General features: G+C 34.3%; 1 protein-coding gene across 4 annotated transcripts in view; it reads left to right on the top strand.

The window, feature by feature from the left end:
* The window catches only part of LOC106087029 (uncharacterized), a 435,541-nt gene that overhangs the window by 223,369 nt on the left and 197,687 nt on the right, over positions 1-14,485 (top strand). For all 4 annotated transcript variants that reach the window (XM_059368281.1, XM_059368282.1, XM_059368283.1 and 1 more), the window contains exon 5: positions 5,673-5,803. In XM_059368281.1, coding sequence (XP_059224264.1) covers positions 5,673-5,803 — 131 coding nt within the window. The remainder of the gene's footprint in view (positions 1-5,672; positions 5,804-14,485) is intronic.

The raw sequence follows: 14,485 nt of genomic DNA, 5'->3' as shown, positions 1-14,485 counted from the left end.
TTTTAATACCCTTTACCTTGGGTAAGGGTAGTTTTGATACTTTTTCCCTTGGGAAAGGGTAGTTTTTATACACTTCCCCTTGGGTAAGGATAGTTTTGATACACTTTGCTTTGGGTTAGGGTGGTTTTAATACCCTTTACCTTGGATAAGGGTAGTTTTAATACTTTTTCCCTTGGGTAAGGGTAATTTTAATACCCCTTGCCTTGGGTAACGGTAGTATTATTTCCTTTTCTTTGGGTTAGGTTAGTTTTAATACCCTTTTCCTTGGGTAAGGGTAGTTTTAATACCCTTTGCCTTGGGTTAGGTTAGTTTTACAACCCTTTGCCTAGGGTAAGTGTAGTTTTAATACCCTTTGCCTTAGGAAAGGTTAGCTTTAATACCCTTTGCCTTGGGTAAGGGTAGTTTTAATACCCCTTGCGTTGGATAAGGGTAGTTTAATGCCCTTTGCCTTGGGTAAGGGTTCTTTTAATACCTTTTGCCTTAGGAAAGGGTAGCTTTAATATCCTTTGCCTTGGGTAAGGGTAGTTTTAATACCCTTTGCCTTGGGTAAGAGTAGTTTTAATACCCTTTGCCTGGGGTAAAGATAGTTTTAATACCCTTTGCCTTGGGTAAAGGCAGTTTTAACACTATTTCCCTTGGGCAAGGGCAGTTTTAATACCCATTGCCTTACGTAAGGGAAGTTTTAATACCCTTTCTCTTAAGTAAGAGGCGATCTAGTACCTTTTCCCTTGGACAAGGGTAGTTTAGATACCCTTTGCCTGGTGTAAGTATAGTTTTAACACCCTTTGTCTTGGGGAAGGATTGTTTTAATCAGGGCCGCAGAGTCGACTGTAGTCGAGGTTTTGAGGCCGGAGTCGGACTATTGTACCGGAGTCCGAGTTTGGTTCGAAATTGAGCACGTTTGCCCCGACTCCGAACCGCTCTCCGACTGCGACCCGTGGTAGAAGTCGGGGGCTAAACTCTGCAACCCTGGTTTTAATACCCTCTTCTTTGGAACGGGGTAATTTTATTATTTTTCTTTGGGACAAGGTAGTTTTATTACCCTCTTCTTTGGCAGAGGGTAGTTTAATTACCTTTTTCTTTGGACCAGGGTAGTTTTATTACGCTTTTATTTAGAACGGAGTAGTTTTATTACCCTTATTTTTGGAACAGGGTAGTTTTATTACCCCTTTATATTGAAAAGGCTAGTTTTATTACCCTCTTCTTTGGCAGATGGTAGTTTAATTACCTTTTTCTTTGGACCAGGGTAGTTTTATTACGGTTTTATTTAGAACGGAGTAGTTTTATTACCCTTATTTTTGGAACAGGGCAGTTTTATTACCCCTTTCTATTGAAAAGGCTAGTTTTATTACACTTTTTCTGTGGTATAGGGTGTTTCTTATTTATTTCTTAGGAAAAGGGTAGTTTTATTACCCTTTTATTTTTAAGGGGGTAATTTTATTACCCTTTTCTTTGGAAAAGGGTAGTTTTATTACCATTTTCTTTGGAAAAGGGTAGTTTTGTAACTTTTCTTTTGAAAATTATTACCCTTTTCCTTGGAAAGTGTTGATTTGATACCCTTTTCCTTGGAAAAGTGTTGATTTGATACACTTTTCCTTGGAAAAGGGTAGTTTTATTACCCTTTTCTTTAGAAGAAGGTAGTTTTAAAAACTTTTTCTTTTTTTAATAACATTTTCTTTAGGATAGTTTTATAATCCTTTTCAATGAAAAAGGGTACTTTAGTACCCTTTTTCTTCAATGTAAAAGGGTGCTTTTAGTACCCTTTTCCTTAGAAAAATGTGATGTTATTACCGTTCTCTTTGTAAGGAGTAGTTTTATTACCCTTTTCTTTAATAAGGGTAAATTTATTGCCATTTTCTATGGTAAAGGTTAGCTTTATTACCCTTTTCTTTGGAAAAGGATAGTTTTATTACATTTTTCTATGGAAAAGGGTAGTTTTATTACATTTTTCTTTGGAAAAGGGTAGTTTTATTACCCTTTTCTTTGGAAAGGGTAGTTTTGTTACCCCTTTCCTTGGAAAAGGGTAGTTTTATTACCCTTTTTGGAGAGTCTAGTTTTATTACCCTTTTTGGAGAGGCTAGTTTTATTACCCTTTTTTGGAAAAGTGTAGGTTTAGTACCCCTTTTTAGGAAAAGGGTAGTTTTATTAGCCTTTTCTTCGGAAAGGGGTAGTTTTATCACCCTTTTCTTAAGAAAAGGGTAGTTTTATTGCCCTTTTACTTAGAAAATTTGATTTTTTACCCCTTTCTTTGGAAAATGATAAAACTGTATTTCTTTCCCTTTCTTCGGAAGAAGGGTATTTTTTACCCTTATAACCGTTTTCTTTTGGAAAGGGTAATTTTAATACCATTTGCTTTGAAAAAAGGGTTATTTTGTTATCCTTCTCTTTGGAAAAGGGTAGTTTTTTAACCTTTTCTTAGGAAAAGGGTATTTTTTACCCTTTATAATTGGAAAATTACCTTTTTAATCGGAAAACAGCGGCTTTCCTTTTTGGGAAGTGGTAGTTTTTTTACCCTTTTTTTGAAATGTAGTATTTTTTACCCTTTTCTTTGGAAAATAGTGGTCTTCTTATCCTTTCCTTTGGGAAAGTGTAAAGTTTTTACCTTTTCTCTGTGAAAGGATGTTCCTACTACTTTTTCCTTTGTATTGTAGCGGCATTACCCTTTCCCTTGGGAAAATTTAGAGTGGCACAGTGTTGCCAGTCCAGAAGAAATTTCCCCAATCAGGGTATATTTTTTCATAATCGGGGAAAATTTTTTGATCTCATTTGGGGTACGGGAGTTTTAATGAGGAATAAATTAAAAATTGGGGATTTTCTGGGGAAAATTCCTTCAGCATAGCTTTAAAATTAATTTTCTTGAGTATACGAATTTTGCTTATGTTAACTGCAGAAATGCATATTCCAAGATGTGGAATTTTACATGAATGTGATAGACATAGGCCTTTGTCATTCAGAAGGCAACTGCTTTTGGCCATAGTACTAAAGCTGGAAATGTTTCTAACAATTTAAGGTCGCAGCATCCAATATATTAAGATGGGGATTATACTAATCTTGTCATTTCGTTCGTTACGCATTGATATATTGATCTGCGATCCTATAAGTATATATATTCTTGATTCGTCCCTCCGCCCGTCTATTGAAATCACGATAGCAATCGAACGAATGAAGCTTTCTCCTTGAAATTCTGGGTCACTATCAATCGAGCCATCTCCCAGTGCTTTTTCTGAGCCGCTGGAAGCTGCATTTTTTGTCTTATTAGGCTAAAATCTACGAAGTGTTCTGTTACAATTTCTCACAATTATGTCAAGTATGGTCAAAATCGGTCTATTTCAGGATGTAGCTACTATTAGTTTTATAAAAAAAAATCTTTAATCAGTACAACTTTTTCTTTGGAGGATTTTATTAGGGCAAATAATTTTAATTGGGTATTGTTTGGGGAAATTTTTTTGAGAATTTTGGGAATGTCTTTCAAAAAAATGTGGCAACTGTGGGTAGGTAGCGCATGTTTGGAAATCGATGAAAGTACCCGACTATGGATATTCGAAGTTATTTTAATATTTGCCAGGATGCACACCAATTCGACCACTAGAGTTTTCATATGCCCGTAGAACATGGATTGGGTTAAATTTCACACTCCAATCCTCAACCTATCCATGCCTATACAAACCCAAGGGGTTATGCTTCTGTATATGAATACTTATAACTAAAATGTAAAAACTTTCTTTATTTCTTGTCCTTTCCAACATTTTAATACCTAATCTTTGCTTAAGTATTGATGGTTTTAGTATTTTATACCATTTTCAAAACAAAAACTTACATTTGTGCTTCGTTAAAGGAAATATATATTGACCCTTATGTACGTTTCGACTTGCACACACAAGATTTGTTTGGCATTTTAAAAGAGTTGTGTGCCCTGAATTTACTTTTTTAGTTGTTTTTCTAAGATCAATTCGTTAAGTCGTTAAAACTGAAAAATAGTGAAATTAATATAAATCATACGCAACCTTGTATAATTTTTGGAAGATATTTTGAACTATTGATAATATTTTGAAGGCACATAATTTCAAACTGGAACTTTTAGGTCGTGTGAAGCTTATTTTAATACTTATAAATTTTTTTTTTTATTTATTGACCACTCCACTTTCATTACACCCTGCTGTCAGCTTGTACCCATATTAGTGTAGATTCCTCTGTTTGGTTGTATTAAGTTTTCCAATATAAAGTCAACATTAAATATCTCCCAATGGCATTTGTACGCTACCAATGTAGGCCATCAGACCATTGGATAACACATTACCCAATAGCATATATGTTGATATGTATGAGCAAAATGCAATAGCAAATACACATGCCCCATGCTGGAAGAATTCTTGCAAATACATTTATATTACACACATAAATCCCCATAAATACCAAATGATACAAATATTGTATATTGGATTTGAATACACCGTACTTACATAAGGCAGAGAGCCAGTGAAGAGTACAGATTATGAAAAAGTGTTCCCCATAGATTTTGCCCACATGTATTCTCATTATGAAAATTTCAATAGCTAGGGCATAGCACAGGAAACGGATGTGGGTATACATACTCAAATGTTGAGGTTTGAGTAACCATGTTAAGTTGCCAAACACCAACTATCAATTGTCTATAAATCGCAGCGGTTAAACTAATCCATTAGCTTTGAGGGCCAGGCCACCAGCACTACGACATGTATTTAATGAAACACTAAAGTTCATGATTCCCTTGATAACAATGGCGGTTGGCTGGTGCTTATTGGCTGGCAACAAAAACAAAAACCAAAATTGAAACACGTCAAATGATTTCATTTTTATCACCTTGTGCTTGGCGTATGTGTGTGTGTGCCAGCTCCAGCAGCATGCGGTGTTAGGCGCTTTGCAATAAACAGCATTGTGATTAATTGAGAACATGCCATTAACAACTAAGTGTGAAAAGGTTTAAATGTTAATTCCCTTGTGGCTTAATTATTATAAACTATAAAATTGTATTTTGTCATATACATTCTATAAATTTAGGGGGAAGATGGATTTGAAATGAAATAAGTGGAGGCATACACTTTGTAATGAAATAAGAAAGGCACGGGGAAAAAAGTTGTAAATAAATTTTAAAGATGAAAAGAAATACAAAAGTCTAATCATTTTTACCCATTCATCGCACCTCACAGGTGAATCATTTTTTGTTATCAACTATCGCAAAAAATCACGTATTTCGTTTCCTTTGAATTGCTATGATACAAGACCAAGTTGTCCATGAAACTAAACAACGTTACGCTTTTTACTCTAAGCAGCAAATGAAAGGTTGACATATAGAAAACAATATGCCATAAATTACACAGAAAGAAAAAAGTCACAAACAAAGCAATGTTATTAAATTAATGGCAATGCATTGTTCTTTAAGTATATACGGTTCACATGAATAAATAGTTCACTGCTCTTGCTTGGATATTGAGCTGAAAGCTATTTAATTAAAGTAAAACATTGTTTGTAAAGCAGAAAATTCAGCTGTCAGAGTTAATCCATGTAATTATATTTTTAATTTCTATTTAATGTATTTATATATAAATCTTTATTAAGTAATGTTTAAGTCCTTTGTTTAATAAATAAATTTCGTATAATTTTTTTAATATATTTTAATCAATTTTTTTTTGCAGCTTGGGATATTGGCAATTCAGTGCAGGACGCATTTGTTATAGCGGTTGAGGAACATGCAAGAGAACGTTTGCAACGTTTAGCGGCCTTAAATCGTGTAACACCTGTGGATATTACTCAGTTATCGAAAAAGGTAAGTGGCAAAGAAAATATAAAAATAAAAAAAAATTATAAAAAAAAAAAAATTTACTCTTTCATATTTTAAAACTGTATAAGAATGCCAAATATTCTGCACACATGAAAGCATGCCAACATGTCCGAAAGGACTCTGCTTCCAGTGTTGATCAAGTCTTGTAGCTTAACTACATCAATTCGTTTTCTCATGATATTGCTAAAACAAGTAAAATTAATATAACTCATACGCACTCTTGGACAATAAAATGTTTTATTGAAAAGCTCTATATAACGAATTGATATAGCTATAATAGGACATACGTTACATTAGGGACTCATTGCTTTTTCGCCTACAGTTGTACTTTTCTGTGGGTGCAAAGGTTTTTCGTCTAAATATAACATATTGGGAAAATATAGTAAAGGGAAAATTTTTGGTCGATAAAATCAACATTTGGTGAATTTCTTAACTGAACTTCAAGCCATTATTTTTCAAATTTCGACGTTTTTAGAATGAAAAGAAGGAGGAACTAAGGGAAGAATTATGAGATGTGAAGTTGAACAGTTGGAAGAGCGTTAAGTTTGGCTGGGCCAAACTTTGGATACCCACAACATCGTAGGTATTGAACATATCGCATAAAAATCCGAAGAAAATTGTAGGCATGCTAGGCATTTTGACCCACATACTGCACCAATGCCAAGCAGTGTTACACAACGTACTTCTTCAAGTTGCTGTCGAGTAATAAATGAGCTTTTTATGGCTGTAAATTCTCAAATCGGGGGACTGGTCTATAGAAAGCTATATCTAACTATGGTCCGATATAAAAAAAACTTGGCACGAATGGTGAGTGGTCTAACGTAGCTTATTTTATCAAATTTCAACAAAATTATATGATAAATGAGCTTTTATGGGCCCAAGGTCCTATTTGGAAGGACGTGATGGGGACCAAACTTAGCACGAATGTCGAGGGTTCGAACAAAACTCACCCTATACCGTCTATGCCAAAATTCAGCAAAATCGGTTAATAAATTTGCTGAGTGGTCCAACGTAGCTTCTTATGGGCCCAAAGTCTTAATTGGGGAGATGTGTTTATATCGCAGGTCTAAATAAATATAGTGTGATATGAACGAAACTCGGCACGCATGTCGAGGGGTCGAATAAAACTCAACCTAAATTTGTCTTTTATGAACATGAAATCTAAAATCGAGAAATCGGTTCATGATCAAGCTTTATCCGAATATGGTTCGAACGGGACCAAAATCGGCTCAGATGTTGAGGGGTCTAACACAATTTCGAATTTCAGGAAAATCGGGAATTCCAAGGAAAGCTGCAAATGAGCCATTTATTAGCGCATGACCTCAAAACGAGAGATTTGCCGACACCAGATTGTCGCATTTAGCGTCGGTAATGACTTCGTTCGATTTATTTTGATCTTTCTCAGCGATCGCACTATACGAGTCGTTATAGATGGGTTCTCGTCCAATGAGCATAAATTGACCGCAGGTGTACCCCAGGGCTCTGTTCTTACTTCTTCTCTTTTTCTTATTTTCATCAACGATCTGTTGAGTCAGACATCGAATCCAATCTACTCATTTGCAGATGACAGTAATCTCTGTCATTCGTACTCATTCGACCTTAGGCCGAATCTTCGAGAGATTGAGGACAAGAGGCGGATTATGGACAATGTCAGGATTTGCTGGCCATGGATTTCACAAGAGACGTATTATGGACGATGTCAGGATTTGCTGGCCATTTCTGAGTGAGGTCGAATGAACCGGGTAGTTTTTAATGCACCAAAGACTCAGTGTCGTTTGTTTGTTGTCACACAAGCGATTCGCTGACCCAATCATTCGCTGTGATTCGCTGTTGAGCAATCAAAAGCTCTTGATGTTCTGGGCATGAAAATACAAAGTGATGTCCGTTGGGCTAAACATGTATTTGAAGTGGCAAAAGAAGGATTCAAGTGCTTGGGCTTCCTTAAACGGGGTAAGAATTACTGCACTCCTTCTGATCTTCTTAACATCTATACCATTTTCATAAGACCGAAAATGGAGTATTGTACAACTCACATATATGGACTGGAGCTTCAAAATCATCCCTAGAGCTGGACAGTGTACAGAGGAGAGCGATGGCGTTGATTGGGGACAGTAGGGTATCAAACTCAATTGCCTCCCTTGAACATCATCGCAATGTGGTTTTTTTGGCGCTGTTCTATCGGTACTCTCAAGGTGTGTGTTCGTCTGTTATTCTTCTTCTTATTCCTGATGTAAGGATGTTTGTCGGGAATAGTAGACATTCCAGGAACTCACACCCGTTTGTAATTGTATGCCCAGTGGACGGGCAATGCATTATAGAGAGATTTCTTATTTCGCCCTAACCGTTCGTATGTGGAATCGACTTCGGGCTAATGTTTTTCACAACCACTTTGACATCCAGAGATTTAAGACAAATGTCACTAAACACTACATCCTTTTATTTTTTAAGCATATAGACTGCTTGCATTTCCCATTTTGTATTTTGAACCCCATAAGAATGGTGCGGATTGCTGCACCCACAAATACGTACTTATGTATCCGAAAGGACGCTGCTTGTAGTATTCGAAGAATAATAAAATGTTACAGCATCAATTCGCATTCACAAATAATATTCAAAACAAATAAAATTAATATAACTCATACGCACCCTTGCATAAAAACATTTTTTATTAAAAAGATATACCAAATGAATTGATATTGGTTAAAAAAATTATGTATCGTACTGAGAACCCATCTCCTTTTCACGTACAGTTGAATTTTTCTGTGAGTTCGTACACTTTTCCTTAAAAGTTGTTCAATATTGTTAAAGTATGGTATATGGAGAATTTTTGAATTTGGAAAGTACTCCAAAGGTGATTCGAGTTAGCTTCCCTGAATATTTTTATACACTCCACTATAGGATGAGTGTACACTAATTTCGTCATTCCATCCGTAACACATCTGAATATTGGTCTGACACCAAACAAAGTACATATATTCATGAGTGTATTCACATTCCAAGTCGATTTAGCCATGTCCGTCCGTCTGTCGAAAGCTCGCCAACTTTCGAAGGAATAAAGCTAAGTGCTTGAAATTTTGCACGATTATTCTTATTAGTTTAGTTCAGTTGGGCTTGTAAATGTGCCTTATCGGTCCATATTTTAATATAGTTCCCATGTAAACCGATCCTGTATCTTGACTTCTTGAGCCTCTAGAGGACGCAATTTTTAACCGATTTGTCTGAAGTTTTGTATGAGGTATATTGTTATGACTTTCAACAGTTATGCTAAGTATGGTTCAAATATGTTCATAACCTGATGTAGCTGCCATATAAACCGATTTCGGATCTTAACTTCTTTAGCTTCTAGAGGGCGCAATTATTGTCCGATGTGAGTGACATTTCGAACAAAGTGCTTTGGCAAGTAAGGTTTAAATCCATTCATAACCTGACATAGCTCCCATATTAATCGAACTCCTGATTGTACTTTTGAGCCCCTAGAGGGCGCAGTTTTTATCTAATTTTGGTTTTTGTCTAATAGTCTGAATCGGTCCATAACCTGTTATAGCTCCCATATAAACCGATCTCCCGAGTTTTACTTGCTGAGATCCTATAAGGAGCAATTCTTATCCGATTTGGCTAAAATTTTGCCCATGGACTTCTACTATGTTCTTCAACATCCAAACCAAGTATGGTTTAGATGCGCCCCCTAGAGGGCGCAGTTTTTGGCTAATAAATCGGTCCATAACCTGTTATAGCTCCCACATAAACCGATCTCCCGAATTTTACTTGCTGAGATCCTATAAGGAGCAATTCTTATCCGATTTGGCTAAAATTTTTCCCATGGACTTCTACTATGTATGGCTAGCATCTGCCCAAAACCTGATATAGCTCTTATAACATGGCAATTGGTATCCATTAACCTTTCTTTGGCTATAAAGAGATGCCAGGCAAAGAACTTGAAAACTGCTATCCATGGTGGAGGGTACATATAAGATTCACCTCGGTCGAACTTAGCACTCATTTTTTATTAAGAAACTTTTATTCCAAAAGGCAATCGATAGAAGTGTACTAACGCTAGGTCAAGCATTTATGTACCACATCACCATGGATCCTTTTGATCCCGATATTGCAGACAAATCCAAACAAACTAATAGGATCGGTGAAGGTTATATAATGACTTTTTAAAAAGAGAGGCTCATATAAACCATACTTGGCATTCTTAGGCAGTATTGAAACCTAGTTTTTCATATGGATACAGTTTGAATTTTTTAAAATTCCAAAATTTTTATTTTTGAGTTATCTAGGTTGCTTATATTACCCATCTCACACTTTGAAACCATAGTAAAATGATAACAACTCCGCACCCACAAAAAAGTTGTAATGTGTCTGAGAGAACACCGTCTATAGTGTTCACACAAACTTGCAGTATTCTTGTATCAATTAGTTTTCTATGGAAAATATTAAAAACATTTTAAATTAATATAACTCATACGCACTCTGGGACTGCTAAATGTTTGTTTTGAAAAAGTTTATGTAACGAATTGATATAGGAATCATGAAACATATGTTGTAAGCTCGACTCCTTTCTTGTTCGCTTATAAAGAAGCTTTTCAATGTGTGCAACCGTTTTTCTTTGAGCGTATTGTGAAACTGTTGTAAATGATAAGTTTGATATATAAAATCAGTTCATGTGCAACGTAGCATTCTTGGATATAAGAGAAGTTTTATCTTTATGTCTTAATGGAATGTGCAAAAAAAAACAATTGGTTCTTCTTTGGCATTTTTAATGACTTCAATAATTTTATTATTTCACTCAAATGACTTTGAAACTATTTGTTTCTTCTCAATAAGTTCTTAGTTTATATGTCATTTAATGCTTTACAAAAATCTTAAATCAACTGGAGTTGGAATAAAAACCCCCTTAATGAAATTGTTTTTCTTGGGCGATAATTTTTTTTCAAGCTTAAATTCATTTCTCATTTTGCCATCTTTCAAAAAAAGCCATGGCCAAACGAGAAATTTTCCCCAATTATAGATGTATTTAAGTCCACTTTACTTGCAGTTCAGGTTATTATTTTTTGCTCACAATTCATCATTGAAACTTGATGAAGTGGAAAATTGAATTTTTCATCACAACATCCTGCATTTATAAGCGCACAAGGTAAAGGATGGAAAATTTGCACCTTCACATCATAGTCATTAAAGTACGAAAATAAAAGCACAGTTAGGTGGAAAAGTTGGCAAAACGTTAATAATTCTCATAAAAGGCAAAGTTTATGTTGGTAAGTTGATAGGAAGTTTTGTATATCATTTAAGAGTTATGGGCCGGAATAATCATTAATAAAAAAATTGTCAGAAGAAGTATCAGGATTTGCTTACATTAATTGCAAATTTTGATCCTAAATAATAGGGGCAAACTTCTCACATATCAATGAGTGTGGTCCAATTCAAGTTAAAGCTCAATGATAAGGGGCCACATTTTTATACCCGAGTCCGAGCGGCGTGCCGCAGTGCGATACCTCTTTGGAAAGAAGTTTTTACATGGCATAGTACCTCACAAATGTTGCCAGCATTAGGAGGGGAAAACCGCCGCTGAAAATTTTTTCTGAAGGTCTCGCCAGGATTCGAACCCAGGCGTTCGGCGTCATAGGCGGACAAAGTAACCTCTGCGCTACGTTGGCCTCCACTTACTTTTACATTAATACTAACCGATATTGACCAAATAATGAACATCAAATCGTTTATATTGATTTTATCATATTCATGTTTTTTCTTAATTTGCACACATGAACAAATATTACATGAACTAAAGTACTTCGAAAATTTACTTATTTCTCTGTATCAATTCCGGTTTGCGAGAAAAAGCAATATTTTATGCTGTTAATATTACGTATACGCAATAATTTTTATCACATCAATAAAATCCTACTGCATGGTCACTTTTTACCACTTTAACACTATTTTTCTCTGCACACATTAATTGGTCAAAGCAAATTAAAACAGCAGGCTTGTTGGAGAACGATTGAAGCTTACACATTTTCTATATCAATTCTGCTGTAGGAGAAAAAAGGATTTTTCTAATAATTAAAATTACTTATACGCACTATGTATTACCATAAGTATTTGCTTGTTATTCGCATATACGAATTGATACAGAGAATGGGTAAATTGTATCGTTGTTGATTGTAACTCTTCTTTCAGTTTATTTCTTTTGCTAACATGTGTGCGTAGATGTTACTAGGAATCACATTCTATATATGATAAAATGGCCCTGTATCTTCCGCATTAATGTTGCTCTGCTTTGCACACACAGAGTAGCCTAGTTAAATTAATAAGATAGGCTTATTAGAAGAAGATGAAATTTAACACTTTTACTATATCAATTCTTTAATGTGAGGAAATCTATATTATTTACAATTTATATTACGTATACGCACTAGCTGTTATATTAGCTATTTGCATATTATTCACATAAACGAATTGATAGGGAGAAAGTTTAAATTGTATAATTGTTGCCTGGTAATCTCCTTTAAGAAAATTATGTTTTCCATTATGTGTGCATTCGTTCATATGCATAAATATGTAAATATTTCTTAACATTGTAATCATAGCTCAAATATTTTGATGTTATAGTTTACGGGAAAAAAAATCATTTAGTAAAAATCAAAAGCAGAATAAATTTTAGTTTATAAATACCAAATTTCTTTATAGTACATATTTTCATCAATATGGCTTAGGCCTTAACATAAAATATACATGTTTTGTATATTTTTTACCATTTTTTTTACTAAAAATAAAAATCATATGTGTGACAATAAGATTCTTTATTTCCAACATTAATTTATTTGGTTGCACACACTAACAAGTCTAAACAAAACAAACTAGCAACTGTGTTTAACAACGTTCGATGCTAACGCTTTCTCTATATCAATTCTACTATATGAGAAACATTGATTTGTTAACAATTAAAATTAAGTATACGCAATATGTACTACCATATGTACATATTTGCATATTATTCACATATACGAATTGATACAGAGAATGTGTTTATTTTATATTTGTTGTTGGTCAATCGTTGTTCAGTTTGTCTTTTTTTCCACCATGTGTGCGTAGTTGTATCTTGTAACTAAGTATTTCATGGTATGTGTGATACTATGGCCAGTTATTAACCATCCGTATGTTGTTCTGCCTTGCACACATAAACTAGCCTAGTGAAGTTAATAAGATGAGATTATTAAAAGAAGATTGAAGTTATCACTTCTACTATATCAATTCTTTTGGGGGAGAAAAATTTATATTATTCATTATTGAAATTATGTATACGCACTAGAATACATGAATATTGGCATATTATTCTCATAAATGAATTACCATAGAGAATGTGAAAAAGTTATCGTTGCTATATGTTATTCTTCTTTTAGAATATTTGTCTTGTCAACATATATAAAGGGGTTTGGTTATTTTGTGCCTAGGGATACGATCATATGTATATAGGGCTCTTCACCATATGAATCTCTTTTTCCTTTGCACACATCAACCAGTCTAGGCAAATTAAAAAGAGGGGCTTATTGAGAAAACATCGCAACTGTCATTTATACTGTATCAATTCGTTTTTTTGAGAAAATTTATATTATTTATAATTAAAATTACGTATACGCACCAGCTATTATCATAAATATTTGCATATTATTTGCATAAACGAATTGATATAGAGAATGTGTAAATTGAATCATTGTTGTCTTACACTCAGATTTCAGAATAATCTGTTTGCCAACATGTGTGCGTTCGTTTGTTGTAGATAATGATATATGTGTATAATAACTATCGTAGCTTAAAAAACTTATTATTGCTGAATGTTTTTCCTTTGCACACATTAACAACTCAAGACAAAATAAACTAACAACTGTGGTAAACAAAGATCGAAGAAACCACTTCCACTACATCAATTGTTTTTAGTGAGTAAAATTGATTTTATTACCCATTTGAATTACGTATACGCACTAGCGGTTATCACAACTATTTGCATATTATTCGCATACACGAATTGATTTGGAGAAAGTGGTCATTGTATCATTGTTATCTGTTACTCTGCTTACAGAATATTTTATTTGCCACCATGTGTGCGTTCGCTAATATACATAAATAGATAAATAAGGCGAATCATAATACTAGCCCAAACATTTAAATTGGAAAAATCACAAATCTTACGCTTTTTATATCCATCACTGATAGATGGGGTTGTTTTAGTTTTGACATTCATCCGATATATCCTTACGATGGATATATCTTGATCGTGGAAAAAATATTAGAGGATATAATAATGTCCATCCGTCCGCGTGTCTGTCTGTGAAATTTATTCTTTTTTTTTTTTGTTTAAACGATCGGCGCTTTTTTTTTAATTTGTTGATGCTTGAATTTCATTCCACACTGTTTTAGCATCCCACACTGTATACCATCCCACTATAGACACACATTTCTACAGCTCTTGGTTTTAATTTTTCACTTCGCTAATATACACTTGACCACTTAATAACAATGCATGCATATTACTCGATTGGTTTACTGACCAACAGCAAATGAAGTACCATCAAAATGGCCTTTCATTTTCATTATCAGCAGCTAACACAGCAACATTTTGCCCACTTTGTAATGGTTTAACAAAAAAAAAATCCTTTCATGTGGCTG

This window comes from Stomoxys calcitrans, chromosome 4 (genome assembly GCF_963082655.1).
Source record: "Stomoxys calcitrans chromosome 4, idStoCalc2.1, whole genome shotgun sequence".
Lineage (NCBI taxonomy): Eukaryota > Metazoa > Arthropoda > Insecta > Diptera > Muscidae > Stomoxys > Stomoxys calcitrans.
This window is presented reverse-complemented; position numbering and strand designations above follow the sequence as displayed.